This window comes from Diospyros lotus, chromosome 12 (genome assembly GCF_014633365.1).
Source record: "Diospyros lotus cultivar Yz01 chromosome 12, ASM1463336v1, whole genome shotgun sequence".
NCBI lineage: Eukaryota > Viridiplantae > Streptophyta > Magnoliopsida > Ericales > Ebenaceae > Diospyros > Diospyros lotus.
The window spans coordinates 10,028,437-10,047,171 of NC_068349.1; the positions used below are offsets into that span (position 1 = coordinate 10,028,437).

General features: G+C 37.3%; 2 protein-coding genes across 2 annotated transcripts in view; both read right to left on the reverse strand.

The window, feature by feature from the left end:
* The window catches only part of LOC127787032 (casein kinase II subunit beta-1-like), an 11,789-nt gene extending 4,650 nt beyond the window's left edge, over nucleotides 1-7,139 (reverse strand). Inside the window, exons 1-2 of the mRNA XM_052314870.1 lie at nucleotides 6,663-7,139; nucleotides 920-1,138 (exon numbers count right to left, since the gene is read on the reverse strand). Of these exons, the coding sequence (XP_052170830.1) occupies nucleotides 920-1,138; nucleotides 6,663-6,918 (475 nt within the window). The 5' untranslated portion in view covers nucleotides 6,919-7,139. The remainder of the gene's footprint in view (nucleotides 1-919; nucleotides 1,139-6,662) is intronic.
* Nucleotides 7,140-9,235: 2,096 nt separating this feature from the next.
* On the reverse strand, nucleotides 9,236-18,221 carry LOC127787179 (NAD-capped RNA hydrolase DXO1). The gene is made up of 13 exons (XM_052315086.1): nucleotides 17,728-18,221; nucleotides 15,150-15,385; nucleotides 14,669-14,734; nucleotides 14,470-14,548; nucleotides 14,293-14,372; nucleotides 14,160-14,183; nucleotides 13,777-13,901; nucleotides 12,592-12,808; nucleotides 12,441-12,494; nucleotides 11,815-11,861; nucleotides 11,595-11,679; nucleotides 10,015-10,078; nucleotides 9,236-9,795 (listed from the first exon to the last, which is right to left on the reverse strand). Exons 1-13 carry the CDS (start codon nucleotides 18,089-18,091, stop codon nucleotides 9,683-9,685), a joined length of 1,554 nt encoding a protein of 517 aa, XP_052171046.1. The 5' UTR covers nucleotides 18,092-18,221; the 3' UTR covers nucleotides 9,236-9,682.
* Nucleotides 18,222-18,735: the final 514 nt, after the last annotated feature.

Below are 18,735 nucleotides of genomic sequence, written 5' to 3' on the forward strand. Positions count from 1 at the left end.
AATTCTGCTAGCAAATTCACTATCAGTTAGGATAAGTCCTGGGAGTTTGGATTTGTTTCAATACGTAGTGAGAATTTGAAATTGAAGAAGGCAACGTTGATCTCACAAACAATCATTAGCATTATTATTTGAGGCTAAAGAAACTACTGTCCCTGCTCAACTTTCATTACTAAATGATTAGAGTAACAATTAAAATTGAGAAGCATGTTCAAGAGCACCAAAAAGTACAGAAAGAACAGTTGGAGAAGATCCATAAATCAGTCTGAGGGTCACTTGCATATGCCCCAGGTTTAGGCAGTATTGGAAGCACAGTAAATTGCACCATTTTCCCCCTGTCCACAAAACAAATCCTTCTCAATTATTAAAGGATTAATTACATCTAGCAATCTCTCCAATCCCAGAAATCGGTGACAGTTAACCCCTTACACTCTATCAATTTTTAATTCAATGTCACCCCTCTTCTGTAGGTGCCATTTTTGATAGGATGTGAACTAAATAGAAAATGGCGAGCTTCACTTGCAACATTTTTTGTTACATTTGTGAAAAACAAAATCATAGAGGACTTATTGATACTTGATTGTAAGTGCGAGGATTGTCTGTCAACTTTTAGAAGTCAAAAGTTCAAAAGGAGTTTGTCAGCAACTGCAGGAATTATGAAGTGCAATTAACCCATTATAAATGGCTTTAGGGCAAATTCGAGGCTGTGGTCAAGAGGAGTTTATACTTTATATGTGAAAAGCATGATTATGAAGTGCAATTAACTCATTACCAAAGAGCCTCATGAGATAAGACACTAGAATATAGAAAAATGTAGACAGGCACAAATTTTTTTTTTTTTTTTGAAGTAAAAAAAAATGTGGATATACAACATGAGAGGACTCAACATCTTGGAACGGACTCTAAGAAAAATAAAGCTTACCATGAGAGGATTCAACATCCAAAATCAAATCTAATGCATAATCATAATAAGGAACTTGATTGCTTAAACCACAGAGGTTGAAATCATCTTGGATGTAGTCATCATCAACTTCACAAAAGAACTCATTCCCACGCAAATTGCAGAACCATGAGATCCAAGAAGTATCATCTCCATCAGAACCACTAACATCTGATTCCTCACTATCTGTTTCAGATTCCTCTGCAATAAGGAGAAACTGAAGTACATTAGCAAAGATGAGAGTAATTCATATAAAAAGTACATCAGGAAAACCAACCAGAAAAAATTTGAAAACATAAGAAAGAATCTTCGGGGAAATTTAACTGTCATGTCATGTAGAATGCTGATATTTCTATACTTTTTTCTCAGTACTCTATTGGACACTTTTGGAACAGATTGGACACTGATCCCAATAAACCTTATTATTTTCTGAATTTTCTATAATTCTCAGACACGTGTCCATAGAGGAGACACATAAAAAATTAAAAACCAAATTTACGAAGTTAAGAAAAAGTTCAAAAATAAATTATAAAATAAAACAAAATACAGATATGATATATTAATCTTTCCTCCCTTAACATTTTAATTTTATGAACAACCAAAACTCAATTTACTACTTTATAAAACAAATATTATGCTGTTTTATTGATACTTTTTCCTAAACTATAAAATGTGCACAATAATTTCTCACTCTTAATATAAACAGCACATAAATGTCTATATTATATAAAAAACTGAAGAGAAAGTTGACATTTATGCATACATTTTTTTACAAGTATTATTTTTATGTATAGCTTTACAATGTTGGCTATTTTATTGACATATATACTGTTAATCCATTAATTAATTTTGCTTCTCTCAATAATCTAAAATTTGTTAAGCCAAAACTCACAAAACCCTAATTCTCAACACGAACACACACAAAACGCCCTGCATACATTCTCCAATGATCTACATCCAGTATTAACTTCAGAAATATATATATATGTATATGTTCTTTTCTTCACAACCCATGGAATCATGCCCTTAAACAGTCATTTTCTTCTAATTATTATTGGCCCTTCAAAGATGAAATTAATTTCAAAGATGCAGTCACCCTCCATGCATTAGATTCCATCTCCAATAGGCAATTCTTTTTCTTTATTTATGTGAAAATGGCATACAATGTTCAAATAATGCCTTATCCTTTCCCTGAATAAAGTGCTCATCTGTACTATCAAACATCAAAGCTCATAAATTCTTCTGGAATTTCCACAGGCAAAAATCAAGATGGTTTAAATGGTATGAGACTTGGATTTCAAGTGGCCAAAAGGCTAGTTTGGTACCCGAAGTATAAGCTACAGCTCAGTTTGGTACCTATTCTTTATATGGGCCAATTTAGTACCTGAACAACAAAAACAGACTCAACTTGATGGTTCTTCCTGACATGGCTAACAGAATTCAGATATCCGTGAGCCATGCCAAACGTCCATCAACAGTCATCCAATTCCGTTAACTCAACTGTGCCGGCAATAGATCAAAGCACAGCGATACCAAAGGAGGAAGAAGAAATTGGGACTGGGGGTCTCAGCTAAAATACACTGAGGGAGGAGGAAGATCAGACAAGGTCAGAGTGGCAGTCTTGTAGTGGAGACAGTGGAAAAAAAACTGGCAGCGGTAGTGATGGTGGACGCCTATTTGTTCTTCTTCTTCACGGTGGTGCTCAGCGGCTCATGACTACTGGCTGTTCTTCTCCTTCATCTTCATCTTCTTCTTCCTATTCTAACCCCCTATTGGGCCTGATGGGTTCTGGAGCACACTCCAAAACCCATTGTGTGATGGATTCTGCACAATGGGTTCTAGGTTCGTTCCAGAACCCATCACACAATGGGTTCTGGCGATTTTAGAACTCATGCAATGAAAATGTGTGCGCGTGTGTGTGTGTGAGAGAGAGAGAGAGAGAAAGAGAGATGGATGATGATGATGATGATGAAGTCGACGAACTGTTTTGAACCAGCAGGAAGAAGAAAAAGCCAACAATCAGTTTTGCTGGCGCTGTTGGGTTAAAATGGAAGCCCGTTCTCAGCCCAAAAAACAAAAGTTACAAAACAAAACAAAAAAAAGAAAGGGAGCCAGTTAACAGACATTTGGCATGGGAAATAGAGATCTGAATCCCATTAGCCATGTCAGCAAAAACAGTCAAGTTGAGTCTGTTTTTGTTGTTTGGGTACTAAATTGGCCCCAAAAAAAGCATAGGTACCAAACTGAGCTTTGGCGTATATTTTAGGTACTAAACTAGCCTTTTGGCCTTTCAAGTTCTTTTGTTTGGGAAGTGAAACCTACACAAATAAGTAGATAGGTGGGTCACACTTACTAGACAAATAACAGAAGGTAAGTATTCAATTTAAACCCAATCGAAGAATATCATGAATGCAGGAAGGACTCAACACAAGCCACAGGAACAGAAAATAGGATTGTATTATAGAACATTAGAACCTTGAAAGAAAAAACTACAAAGGCAGTGAATGTGATATTAGGAGAATAATCAATATTATTTACCTCTGTGGGATGGTACTGTTTGGTGAGAAGGCTAAAATGCTGGTTGACTCAGAATAAAACTTAAGTACTTGGGGAAAATCTTACAATAAATGGAATGGGGATTATTACACATAAGACGCTAAAGGAGTAAAGAGATCAGGAGACGGGATTATCACTGTTGAAGCTGTTTTAGGAGAAGAGACATTAAATATTATTAATGCATATGTACCACAAGCCAGGTTAGGAAAAGAGACTAAAGAGAAAAGGGAAGTTTTAAAAGTATTTAGAGACATTACAAGGAGTACATAAGAGAGAGAAGATAACTGTAGGAGGTGATCAGGATGGTCATAGAGTTGTATTCATGATTTTGAAGAAAGAAGTAAAATTATTGTGGATTTTACCATGGCATATGATCTCATCATAACTAATAGTAGAATCAATAAATGAGAAGAATATTTGATTGCATATAAATTTGCTTATTGACTACCCAGATAGACTTCTTATGAGACAAAGGATTGCTTGTATTGTAAGGATTGTAAGTTACACTACAGGAGTGCCTAACCACTCAACACACACTTATTGTCCTCGACTTTCATATTAAAAATGGTGGAAGACTAATAAGAAGTAAAGTCCAAGAATCAAATGGTGGGATTCAAAAGATCAAAAACAAGTTATTTGTAAGAAAAAGAATGTGGCAAAAGAGATTGAATTGTGGAATGTGAGGCAAATCTAATGTAGGATGAGAAGGTTACTGCAATTCAGAACACACAAAACAAAGACGACAAAATAGGGCTGCAATAATCCTATGACAATAATATCCATAGTTTACATCCACTACCCCACTACCTGATTCATAGTTTCTATGTACTATTAACATTCATAGCTTCTTCTACTGTGACAATTTTAGTTGCAATAATCCTATCTCCTACTCTCTTTACATCCACCATCCCAACCTTTAAAATCTTATCCATAATAATCCCCACTACATTCTTTGTCCAATCCTTCCCTGAGTACCAAAGTTTATATCCAGATTTTGTCAATATTTTAGCCCTATCTCCTACTTGTCACACACGAAGATCTTGGCATGACATTGGCAGCCCCATTTACAATTTTCACAGTCTCCTTATTCATTTCTTTTATGTTATGTTGTTATGTCTTTATTTACTTTATGTATTTGTGTTGGTTTGAATATTACAGCTGTAGGGGGTGTTGTTAGAGATATTTCATAGGGGAGGCCACGTGTAAAGAGGCCTGGGAAAAAGACAAAATAGTTTGTTATTGGGGTGGAGATCTGTTGTGGCAGCACCCAAGCTAGAGGTATAAATATCCTCTAGAATCTGCTTGTAGAGGGATGCAAAAATCCACAAGAAATCCTAACTTTTCTCTCTATTTTCATCTCTCTCTCTGTTTTCTCTACTCTACCTCTAATTCCAATCTCTCTTTACCTTCTTCTTCTTCTCCATAATCGCTATTGCACTCTCTAATTCACACTGAATTAGAAGGGTGTTCTCATTGTCACATTGGAGTTGTGACACTACCCATCTTGCTCTTGGAGGCACATAGTATTAATTTTTCTCCTAATCATTACATCCACCACATCCATAGATTTTCCTATCAAAATACCAATATTCCATGATCCAATCCTTAATCTATGATCCTGGGCTACTCACATTCATCCATGGAAATGCAAGAATCCTTGAAAATTTGACACTACATCTAGACACTGATACGACAATTCTAGCTCATTTGTCACTGCATACAAGTGGTGTAGCACATCGCTATGAAGGGTTATGTCCCAATGATTTTCAGTGGTTTAGCATTCATGTTTGTTTGACCTAACAAGTTTTACATTGGTTGTCCTTCCATTATGTGAGAAAAATAGGTGGAGTAGAAAATTCTGTAGCAACAGAGAGAGAGAGAGAGAGAGAGAGAGAGAACTTGGGGAGGGATCACATCTTTCCCTCTCAAAGTTCTCAAAACTTACATCTCTCCCTTTTTCTTCCATAAGAAAAAGGAATCTCAAAACTTCTTGAAAGATTTTCACTTTTCAAAAAGAAATCTGTTTAATTAAAAATTGCTCAAAACCGTCCATTTTGTTAGAAGTTCTAAAAATACTTAATTTCCCAATTCACCCCCCCCCCCCCTATGGAATTGTCATTCTACTTGATCTAACATATTCTTCTTTCTCTAGTGGCTGGAAGCATAACATAGGAGTAGTAATTCCAATTTTGTTCTATCTTTTGGTGTTCCATATGTTATCTTACTGTAATGTGGACTTCATGTTCTTGTAAGGCAAAACATTGAATATTTGCATGCCTCTCTCTCTCTCTCTCTGGTGACGTCATATAAAATGCATACAAGAATGGAAACCTTTTGACGGTATAGAACATTCTATTCATATTTAACGGGAACCATACTCGTAACTTACTTTTTGGTTGGGGAGGGCACTCTTTTTGACCTCTCTATTTAACTCCCTTTCTTATCACTTATTCTCTTGTAAAAGTTCCTCCTTATGGCATTTCTCTATTTATGATTTATTATTAATGAAGGAAACCCATTGATAACAGCTAAATTGGTGCTGCAACTCAATTAAAACGTATTCATTGTTCTAAGGAGATAATAGAGGGAAACCTATTGATAAAATCTAAAATGGCAGTGAGTCTCAACTCTCAAGAGAGATAGTGTATAAGAAAACTCATTGATAGATTTGGAATATTACACTACATCTGCTAATCCAACTAGGATCCTAAGCTCTTGTAGAGTTAGTAATTAAACCAACATAATGTTACTCCAAGATTCAACTTCCCCTCCAGCATTCCACCGCCTCCCCCCACCCCAAACACCAAAAAAAAAAAAGATAAAATAAAATAAAAGGAAAGGAGAAAAGGAGACACCTTAAGCTGCTAAATCCATGGGCAAACTTTGAACTTTTTTTTTATGGGACAAAATTTAAACGTTATGCAAACAAAATTGGAAGAGCGATAAAGCACACTAACTGCTCACTGCAACCCAAGTGATCCAAGTTTATTCCCACCGCACACACTAAACTATTTACACGGAATGCTCAAACACCATTAAAGCTACACAACTGTCAAGAAGCAACCACATCATCACCTACATAATTAACAAACAAGCAATTGCAACTTCAAGGCCTCCTAAGGTAAACATACACAGATATATATGGATGGAGAGTAGGGAAGGGAATGACCAGCAGAGAGTTTGTTGTCAGGCAAAGACGCGGAGCGAGAGTCCCTGTGATCAGACGGTGGCTTGGCGGCGGCTGCGGTTAATAAGGAGAAGCGATGATCTTTATCCTTCGGGTTGAAAGAAGGCCTAGCAGAAGTGGAGGGAGAGGATCGCTCCAAGTGCTTGTCAAGGGCATCGTTGATCCGCTTCCGATCAACAACGGGAGCGCCCATCTCCAACCTCGACGATGCGCGAAGCGCTCCCCTCTCCCTATACATCCAATATCTCTCTATATATACGCGGCGATCGATTAACCTCTCACGGCAACCGAAAGAACCCTAGATTTTAGGTGACGGGAAACAGAAATTAGGTTTTTTCTACCTCTCGCTCTCGTCGTTTTGCGGTCTGATGATCGGAATAATACAAAACAGCTGTGAGTTAAGAGAGAGAGAGAGAGAGAGTCCGCACGCATTGTAGGGGAGGCACCGGCGGGACAACTCGCTCGGTTTACTTGGGGGAATGTTTTGGAGAAATTATTTCGGAATAATTTTTCTTTTAATTTTGTTTTAGTATACTTACATTTTAATTTTAATTACATTATCATAATAATTATTAAATTATAATTGTTATATAATTTTCTTAAAACTAATAATAAATTGGATAAAAAAATTTAAAATCCTTTACTATAATAGGACTTGAAGTTGAAACTCTAGGTTATGACATCAAAAAACTAAATTACTCTTATATTAATTTTTATAATGAAGACTAATTGTGAACCTCAATCATGTAATTATTTTTTGAGATAATAATTGGCGAATTCAATAAATTTTTAAATTTATTTATGTGCCGATTTAAGTGTTGCATTTGTCTTTATTAGTTTAATTAATACTAAATATTTACAAAAATACTAATGCCTAAGCCAATTTGGAATCCAAAAAATTTTACAAACTTTATCCTATCCTTTTACTCCATTGGGCTATCATTTTTGGCATTTCCCATAGTTGGAATAATAGTTTGGGCAGGTGGGAAAGTCTTATTTGTTTGGGCACAAAATGTTCTACAAGCCGACTTAGTTTTTATCATTGCAAAGCTTCGGCCCAGACAGAATCTTGGGCCCCAGACGAATGGGGTAGAAGGGCACTGGATTTGTATGATGTTTTGATGATGCCTTTGCTTTGAGACCCACCCTTTCTGCAAACCTCTCTTGGCTTGAATCGTAACGCAATAGTAATATGGGCAGGCAGGCAAACTTCAACCCCTGCAGGCTCCAGGAATTGAGATGCTCCCGAGTCTTGGTCCTCTTTAAAGTGTGCCCTTATAGAGCTGTGAGTGGTGGATACATACAGCCTCAGCACCTCGTTTGGCCCATTGCTCACCTTCCAAGGTGGAGAGACTCCTAGTGTTAGAAGGTTCACAAGAGGGTTTACCGTGGCTTTCCAAAATCATCATTTTACCTCTTGAGCTCTGGGTCTGCTAGTCCCCAGTATCAATCTGGGTATTGTTCCGTGCCAACTTAGTGAAACTTTTTCTGTTCATAACACTCTCCTTGTTAATAATAATAATAATAATAAAAATCAGTCTAATTTCTCAACCCCTGCTCATACTAATTTTACCCTATTCAATCGTACCAAGTATCATAATTCAAATTTGGAAGAGTATAACTACAGTCCGTCCAATGGAACGGAAGAGAGGGGAGACATATTTTGGTTGCCATATTTTTGCACCATGCGGTGGAAGAAAGGGGGAGAGGTGAGGGGAAATCGGGTGGTTGAGGGAATGCATTGGCTCGGACCAAGCGTCCTTGTGGAGCCTCTTTATTTCTTTCTTGTCGCCATATAATATAAGGGTGCGTAGGAGCTTCCCCCTGATTCCTTGCTGCCTCAATTGCTTCTCCAAGCTTTTGGGTCGCCACCAAAAGGCATGAACAACTCTCACACTAGCACACAGCAACAGAAAGCCAGGCTTCCATTTTCTCTTATCAGAATGGAGCTTTGGTTGAAGGAATTGTGAACTACATCACCCTTAATTTATAGACATTACTTATGCCTCAAACTTGATTGGTTTTGCCATTTCAACGAGAAGGAAAGCTGCGTGCAGTTGAGAGTGGCCATCACTCTCTGTCTTCTTTTGATTCGATTGTACGCACTTTTCTTTTCTTTCAAATTTTTTTTCTTGAGCATCAAGTGAGAAACAAGACGAACATTTTGTTTTTCTTGCGGATCGGGTTAGGGATAACAGAGAATATGGAAATTGTACGAGTTTATTAATCAATATTTTTATAAATTAAAAAGCGATTGTCCAAGCACAGGAAGCACAGTATCTAATATAGCTATACGACATGCCATAGAGCTCATAGATAAGCATCACATAGCTTAATGCTTCTTGGATTTAGAACTCAAGAAGAATGGAAAATACTCTTGGCATGCATAGATGGAACATTCAAATCAGAGACGGGCATAACCCAGTTTAAAGAGTGCTCAATTTACACAAATTTTCTTAAGGAAAATCAGATGGAGAATGGAAATTATAGTAAATATTTGAAGTAACCAGAAAAATGCATCTGTTCCGACATAAAGCTGGCAATCTACATAAGCATTTCAGAATCAATCCTGACGAGAGGGATGCTTACAAACATTTCACGTATAAACGAAAACATACACAATGAAAATGTAAGTAGCATAAGCAGTGGTAATAGCTTTAATAACCAAAGTAGATACCAAACTGGAAAAAATAAAAGAAGAACAAAATCTCTAATTTCTTCAAACAATGAGCGCAGTGAACCTTTTACATTTGGGAACCACCCCCACCCTTCTTTTTCCTTCCATCTCTCTCTCCAAAAAATTGACAATCAGATTGCTGGCCACAACCAACTGGCTGTGGCTTCAACACGCAATCGAATGAGAGCATCTTGCATCTTCAAGAGTTACCAAAAGAAGGAAGAAAAGAATAACTAATTTCCCGTAGTCTAAATTATTCCTAAGCACCCTCTTCCACATTCTTTCTCTCAATTCATAATTATAACTTACAATTTGCCGGGTTTCTTTATCTATTATTATATAGCTCAACATGGTTGGTAATAACATCTGGACAAGATTGTGCTTGTAGAAGCTCCAAACGGTTGAAGGGTGGAGCAAACTGCAATATGTAGTCTTCATCTGAAGCAAAATCATTCAACACTAATTATTTCCAACATATATTGCTCTATGGACTTATTGCCCAGATAACCAACATGGAAGGATCACACAAAAATCTGACTCTGGCAACTGGTGAGATCTGTTGCAAGATTCAGAATTCCATGGCCTTCTTTGTTTTTACTCTCAGCACCCAAGATGCCGGAGACAAAAAGAAATCAGTTATGAAGGTTAGTATCTCACTCTCTTTGACCGTCCCATAGAGCCAGCATAACACCTCGTCAGCAAATGCCAGGCACACTCCTCCCTGCCAAGCCCCAATATTTAACAAATCAAGACATAGTGATATCAATTCTAAAATTGCCGTGAAATTTCTGCTCTTACGAATCTTGCTTTTGCAAGAAATTCCAATTCAAGCTTCTCTACAGTAGAAAAATGGATTCTGCTGTATACAACAGCACTTTTCTCTTCTTTTATTTTTTTTTTTTTTGGTTGACCAAACACCATTAAGAATGTGTAAATACACTTAAATTAAAAAGTGCTTTCAAACCGCCCAACAGTAAGGCCAAACAGGCACTGACCAGTAATAAACTGGGTAATCAGTCAATAACCTAGGCAGTTGATGCCATCTGTGTGTGACAATTGAATATGAATAGAATAATAATTTATAACTAGAATAATTTTTTTAACTAGTGAAGCATTCAAAATAATTGATTCTGAACAAAGAACAAGGTGGAAAATGGAAATACAAGCCCTTGTAGTTAAAAACTTAAAATAACAAATGGTTAATGGCCCACACCTTGGCAAGAAGACAGATCAACATTTATTTTATTTATTTCATATTATATTTTTTAGAAATAAAATTAGTTCTCTTCTAATGCTCTGGGGGTTGCATATTTAGAGCACCTCATATCGGGGATACCCATATCACTTATGCGATAACATTTATGCAGCTAGTTAGAGCATCCCTAGTGCATGAGGCTCCACAATTTACAAGGGTCAAAGGAGATCAAGCCTTGAGTAAAACGACAAGTGGACACTTGAATCTGGACATGAGAATATGGAAGTGCTTGGAGTGGATGCTAGATTGGAGCCCTATAAACACCAGAGCATTCCTTTCTGCACAGGTCCTTTTGGCTGCTTCTTCCACTCCTAACATGAGAGCATCCCTCTTCTAATGTTTTGGATTCCATCCTTTTTGTTCACTTCTTTTTCTTCAAGCAACTAGAAGTCCTCAAGACATTTGATAAGGCTTACTGAATTCCCTGGTTCAAAAAGTCTCGTTGCCTTCCACTAAGATCCAAAACTGTTTCTATTTCTCAATTCACCAGTTAATTCTTATCCTTTCTTTTCTTCTCTTTCTGTAGAAATTTAAAAAACCTTACAGATTCACAGTTTCTGAACATGTTCGATAATTGAATTACTTAAATCTTCTGGCTTCATCTTCTTTATTACTCTCACTTTCAGTCCTTAAGTCCAGGCCTTTCTCTACCCTTTTCCTTTTTTTCTCACTGTAACTATCAAATATCTTCACCAAGTTATACTTCATTGTGCGGTTCATAATTATCATCTGAAGTTTACAGCAGAATTCATTGTTTAATGGCATGTTATCAACTTAGCTAAATAGGAGTTTCACTTTGCTTCGTAGGATGATTGATAATCATTTGATGGCTTTCCCTTTTTCTTTTCTTTTCTTTTTTTTTATGAAAGTCAATTGATTATCAGTTTTTCATCATCCCACATAATGCCCATGATGCTGAGTCCTAGGGATTAAGCAGTATATTGCTGCATACTAATCATGGCTAGCCAAAATTAAAGCATACCTGCCAATAGTTCTTCATTTTTACTCTTTGTGTTATATCTTTGGTTCTTAGTCTCTCTGTACGAACAAGCCGACCTGCATCATCCCTACATCAAGGCGACACATCAACAAAGAGAGAGATCACCCCCCCCCCCCCCCCCCAAAAAAATAAAAAATAAAAAATAAATAAAGTTTGAATGATAATGAAAGCATAAGAACTAATGATAAGTAAAGTATTTTACCTAAACCCAATGACAATGTAAGGAACACCAGCTAAGAATGATTGGATCTGCAACAAAAAATCCAACACATTATCTTCGCATGGGGATCAGTCAAGCAAATCCCATGATAAAAATTCAAGTAATAGCATTCCATAAACTGAATGAAACTTTGACAGCAAGTGTGAACTTAAGAGGGATGAAGAGAGGGGGGGAAAAAGAAGACGCCTACTCACAAGGCATAAAAAACTACTATTCCATAACTAGTAACTGTCCTAGAAAAGGATATCAGTTACTATGCTATTCCTTAACACAAGAATAAGAAGCAAATTTCAATGAGATCATTTATATAAAACTACAAGAAACTAATACGTAAGACTGTAAGGAGGGAAGGAAAAGGCTGAATTAGCAATTGTCAGGTTTAAAAATCAATCCCTGCATGCACATATGATTGCATCAAACTGTCATATCTAGAATTAATAGTTACCTGAAACTCATCAAGCTATCATAGATTAAGGCATACTCGGGTATTTAAATGCTAAATAAAGAAAAGATAATGACTGCCAATGACAAAAGGAAATATGTATCCAAAAATGGGTAAAAAAGAAGGAAAAGATGAAAGCCTGATCACTGTAGGAAAAATTGCTTACCCAGAACTTGAGCAATTTCTCCCTCTCAAATTTTTCCTCAGTGTGATAAGCCAACTGTACATTCCAAAATAAAAATAAAAATAAATAAATAAATAAAAACCAGAGTAAGTCAAAAATTTGGAAAACTAAAGATGAAAAAGAGCAAGTCAACCTCTCTACTTGTCTTTAATTCCACATAAAACCTCTTCCCATCATCAGTTGAATCACAGCAATCCATTTCTGCCCCCATCAGAATACGGTGAGCTCCCAGTTTGGTTTTAATTACAGAACAAAACTCAACATTGGCATCAATATGATGTATCCCTTCTCCATCAGCTCTTCTTGGATCTTCAGTGGCAAGGGTTTCAAAACAATATCCCCAATAACATCTAATTCAACAAACACAATTGCAAGACAATCAAAGGATGTTATCAGGACGAACTCAAAATTGTAACAATCAAGCAGAGCACTATTCACAGAATACCAACAAAAAGTTTATATATTTTACTTAAAAAAAATGAAATGTTTCTATATGTTCAGAACTCTATTAAAGCATTATTTCAAAAAAAAACCTAAATAAGGAGGTGAAAATCCTCAAAAGTTCAGTTGGTCAACGGAAATAAATCACTGTACAAAAATTTCAATCCATCTCCCTCTTTCTCTTCTAACCAAAAGTGCCAGAGCATTTTTCCACAACCTTTTAGGTTCTTTTACCATATCAATTTAGTAAAAACTTTCTAAATGCAATACCTTGCCCCAATTTTTTAACATTGAGCCTTGATCAGTCCGGATTTTAATCCTCAAGTTGTTTCCTGTGATTAAGAGAATGGAAAAAACTTATCCAAATGTTTAACTTTATCTCAATCTGTCTCCCCCCATTAATTTATCCTAATTCACTACATTTTTAGTTCTTTGTTTCTTCCCACTCTTTCTTGTCCCATTATCTAGAACCCTAAAAGAATCAATCAAAGGTGAAGATAATATTTACTCTTATACTTTATCTAAAAAAGGTGTAAAGATTGTCCAATGTAAAAATTAACTTAACCTCAGAAAGATGGGAAGGGAATTTTTTTTTCTTGCCAAAAAACATTTTCCAAGAAAGATCCCAGAAATTTATTTTCCATAACCAAGAAGAGCCTTGAGGAAACAAAATAAAGCCTTTTATTATAATGAGACACAGACAAAATGCCTAACCCTAAAGCCTCACATGTTACACCATCAGGATAGATATATGATAAAGATCATAAGAAAAAGATCATGGCAGTTGGGACAGGGGGAGCAGGTATTAAAGGGCTCTCCATTGGAGGTCAATTTTACCAGCTAGGTTAATGAAATACATATATATTGTGTTTAATACCTCCGTCGTTCCAGCTCACTTTGTGGTCTTTCTGGTAATTTATGCACATCAAGATAAACAACCCCATTCCTTTTATGAACCCCCATCTCCCAAGGTTCATGACGGATATAAGCAGTGGCCAATATCTGTAGATAAACGAGATAAACAAGATAAATACTTAAACTACCCTCTGGTAGGCCAGTAAGAGAATAAAAATATTAAGTAAATGGTAAGCCAGGTTATCAGAAATAGAAAGCATGTACTTGCTCAACAATAAAGTCTTTACAAATAAAAATATTATGTCCGTTTCCAATGAATAGACATGTTTAGTTGAAGAGATGGCACTCTTGAATTAAAATATGAATGGCACATGACAAGTACCATTCAAAAGGATTAGCATTTACCTTATTGAGGTTGTTACGATAAGTCTGACAATGACAAAGCAGAGAGGGAGAAAAGGTTAAAAACAGATCATCTTGAAAGGCGTAACAAATACAGCTGGGCACATGAATACTACAATGCAGCAACAATTCTTACCACAAAGTGAATATTCTGCAGTGGGATGTTTTTATTTCTTATACAAGCAAGTAGATCACCAAAACCCTGGGAGCCCAAGTCTGAAAGAGAGAAAATAGGTCAGTCTTTGTACTAAACTTAAGCAGCTTATTGTTTCCATTCTTGTGTAGTCTTTTTTGCCATTGTTCTATGGCGTACCTTTCTTCTCAACGTACGTATCAAAACCTTCATTCAGGTCAGCGCCTATGTCTTCGGTAATAAGACGCTTGAAGAGCCTCTAATAATGTACAATGCAGAGTGATATAAATGATCTAACAATCACGATGAGATTAGAGAACCTACGAATAGAATAAATCAGGGGCATAAAATACAGGGAGACAAGGCTCTGGAAGCTTACCAAGCTCCGCTCATCAAAGTAGACATCTCCACCTTCTACCCGACTGTAGGAAGCAAGTTCGCTTGGCTATTGCATGGTGTGTGAATCAAGATGCATGAGACACCAGACATCAGTAAGTGAAAAGACAAGACATAGCATATTTAGGTGTAACCATCAGCAGAAATGGATTTTTGCAACCCACATTTGTGGTTCTTATGTACCAGCATCTTACTCATATTTAATAGAAGATCTAAAGGCCAAAAATGAAACTACTAGACCATTCAAATTCAATCTAGGACTACCTGTACTGCTATTTACTTCTCTTTCTTGTTAACACATGTAGCACCATCAGATATGGTGCTGTTGATTGAATGTGCAGAACATGTTCAACGGAGATATATAGATCTAGTATCAATGTTATTAGCACATCATTGTATGGAAGTCCTGCAAGCAGTTCATAATTCAGAAAACAAGAAAAGAGTGAAAGCCACAAATTCTATACCTCTTGAATAGGTACACATTTCCTTGCTAATGTTTCTTCACTTTTTGAAAGCTTGAGCTCAGAAACAAAACGTTCATCATGCCGACCATTAAAAAATTTTGAGCCAGAACCGAAGTTCTGCCTTTGAGGATAAGGTCCAGGTCGAGGAAGGAGGCCGGCACCTCTATCATTTTGCCAACGACCACGCCCAAAACCCCCTCTTGGATGGTTGTTAGGATTTCTAATGGCAGGCAAAACTGTAAGAAAAAATTAAAAATTAAGCCAAATGATGATAGGAAATTTCAGATGTGGTTAGATTTATAGGGGTATATATATATATATATGTATAGACAGAGAGAGAGAGAGAGAGGGGGGGGGGGGGGGATGCCATCAGCATATTAATGCAAAAATCATGCTTTCAGGAAGACACATTCAATGTGAAACAATTAGATGAACAACTAACATGACCTCTCTTTCATTTTCTTTTTAGTTTTTGCAGGGTGATTGTTTAAGGAAAGAACACCCTATAAGATGTAATGCGGGCCAGTGACCAATCAGCCAGCACAGCCAGCCCCACTACTACAGTACCAAGCCAAGCCTATGGCCTGAAGTTGGCCTGCATCAGACCAAAGGATTAAGGCATGGGCCCGCCTGACCCATGGCTCACAAAGGGCCATGCCCTGCCCGCCCATACGTTGGAACATGGGCCAACAGTGAATGTGCCAAAACTAACCGTTGGGGGTTGACCGATAAACCAAGAGGTTCCTAATAAACTGTCGACAAAAGGATAGTCTACTGACAGTCAGTGGGCTAGGGATCATGACCAGTAGACAGATGACTAAGGATTGTCAACCATATGCATAGAAATACCCAGAAGCCAAAGCTTGAGTTGAACTGTCAATTGGAAGCTTGAAGCTATCAACAATTAGGAGTCAGCAATTCATATAGAACTTTTGATTAGTTTGATACTGAGACTTAAGGCAAGAGAGTTGCTCGCTGGTGCAAAGTGGAGATGAGACCCCCAATGAGTTAAAGAGTAAAATTGGGACCTAAGATAGTAAGAAAGGGCCTAAGCTGAAGCTTCAAAGCCAAGATATTCAGAGAGATTCACATGAGAACCAATTCCAAACATTTTGAGCTTGGTGAGTGGACTCCCTTGTCACTTCTCATAGCAGGATTGCAGGAACAGTTTTCAAAAGAATTCTATAAGCACGCCTCACTAGAATAACAGGTTTAAAGTCCAACTTCTCAAATCCTCCTTTCTTATGAATAAAGGCAATAAATGAGGTGCCCAAAAAATGCCCTCCCACTTTGTCTTACACTTTAGGGAAAAGGTAAAAAGTAGAAAGCCTTTTCCTTAAAGTGGACTACTCTCCAGAAATCCCAATAGCTCGGTTTTCTCTACAATGAGTTTAGTGCCGATATTGCCTACTCATCACCCATTAGAGAGAAGTGGAACCATTGGTTCTGAGGCAACAGGAAGAACCAGTCAATAAAAAAAGCGGGTAGGCAAGTATAATTCGAAAGTAAAAGTACAGCTAGAAACATTTATCCCATATTCAGGTAGGAATGCTTTTCCGTTTTATTCAAGTTCCTCCCCCACAAAATCCCCCCCCCCCCCCCCCCCCCTCTTCAATTTGTCTTATACTTTAGGTAAAAGGTAAAAAGCACCCTTCAAGCAATTAACAGCTCCCAACACCTCTTCAACGTAGAAAGTCCCTTCCAACCAATTCCTTTACATTTCACTAATGCCTTTGAAATTTTGAAGTCCAAACCATGAGCAAGGGGTCCCAAACTCACCTCTGTACGAAACCTCTCAAAGTAGTCTGTTTATCATAGCTGCATCCTCCCCGGTCCTCACTGACTACCTTCAACCCATCAATAACTAACTTGCTAATAGGATTGTTTCTTCCATGGAATTTGCTATTTCATTACGAAATAACCTAATAGTATTATCTCCTGCTAAAAATGCTAGATTTCTGCCCCAGCAAACTTCTTCCTAGGCCAGAGCCCAGTCACTTCATGTTTCTAATCAATCTTTCAGCCTTCTAATAAGCAGTTTAAAGAGTAATAACCTTATTTTTCATCAATAACCCTGATTCCTTCGAACAAATTATCTATCTTGTAATTAACCTTATAAAACATCTATTTTTTCCATCTTTCCAGGTCCTCTTTAAGACGTCTCAACTTCCTAGCCAACCGCAAAATAGTGCTGCACATAAGACAATATCCCAGCACTAAGCCCTAACCAAACAGGAAATGAAAGCACTAATGCATGATCAATCCCCAAAATTAAATCCTTTTTCTGGCATAAACAAATATATTTAACTTCGCTGGCTTCGTTTTCTTTCCTTTTTCTTTTCTTCCCACCAAAATCCTAAGTCCGAATATAGTCCAAGAGAATCCACAGAACCCGAATTTAATTAAAAAAAAAATGAACTGGTCATAATTTCAACACCACAATGATTAACGCACATAGTCAGCTAGACAGTGGGACAGTTATCAGAAACTGCCAGAAACCAATACTGAAAGCCCCAAATTCAAAGTATATTCTAATTACAAACCCCAAACAGAAATCAAGGATGGAAAAAGAGCTCACCGGGCACGAGATAAGGACTAGTTGCAGGGGTTTTACAATAATCCTCATTATCAGACCCAAACAGATCTTTATCTTTGTTCTCAGAATAAAAACTCGATCTCACTTCACCATTATCTTCTTCTCCGTCTTCGTCGTCGTCGTCTCCGCGGCTGACGGAGGCGCTGCCGCTGCCACTGTCGCTGCCACTGCTCTCGCCGCCACTCCGATCAGAGGTCGAAGCAGAGGAAGAAGAGGCCGAGGATGAGGAGGAAGACGAGGAGGATTGGCGAGTCCGCTCTTCTTTTTTGGGTTGTGGCTGTGGTTCATTGTCGTCGCTCTCGGAATCTTCTCCGAACAAGTCCACGTCTTGCTCCGAGAAGTCCATTCGATTGGTTTCGTCTCAGGGGCTTAAGCAACAAGCTAAGAGCAGAACCCCCCTTTCCCTGTTCGATCTTCGTTCGATTTCCAATCCCCCATTCTGTCTCTTTCCGTTCCGCCACTCTTTTAACTGTAGAATTTACGTGGATGCTTGGATTTGGGTTTCGGCTCGCTTCCCGATCAGACTGAGTCGACCCGGACAACACAGTGAGTGGACTCGAGGGTTTGTACGCAAATTTGGGGCACGGTCTCTTCTTATTCTAAACTACAATCAATTCTTTATCTGCCCTCTCGAAACCATCTTATGACGTAAAAATTAAGAATTCAATTAAATCAACCAAGTACCTTAAATAGTTGGAACCATAATTTAGACCAAAAACCTATAAAACAAATAAAATATCTAGGCCGAATTCAACAACAAATTAATATAATAGAATACAACCTCTCTCAAAGCTCTGTAATCCATCACCTGAATTCAACAACAAATAAAATACCTAACATCGTCCATTGAAGCTAATAGAATCAAAGTAGATTTTGTAAATTGTAGATATTTATAAATTAAAAAAAAAACCTTGTTAGTTGATTATGAGAGTTTATATCTTTACCTAATTGGGTTATGTTATTTGTACATCATTTATGTACACTTTAGGT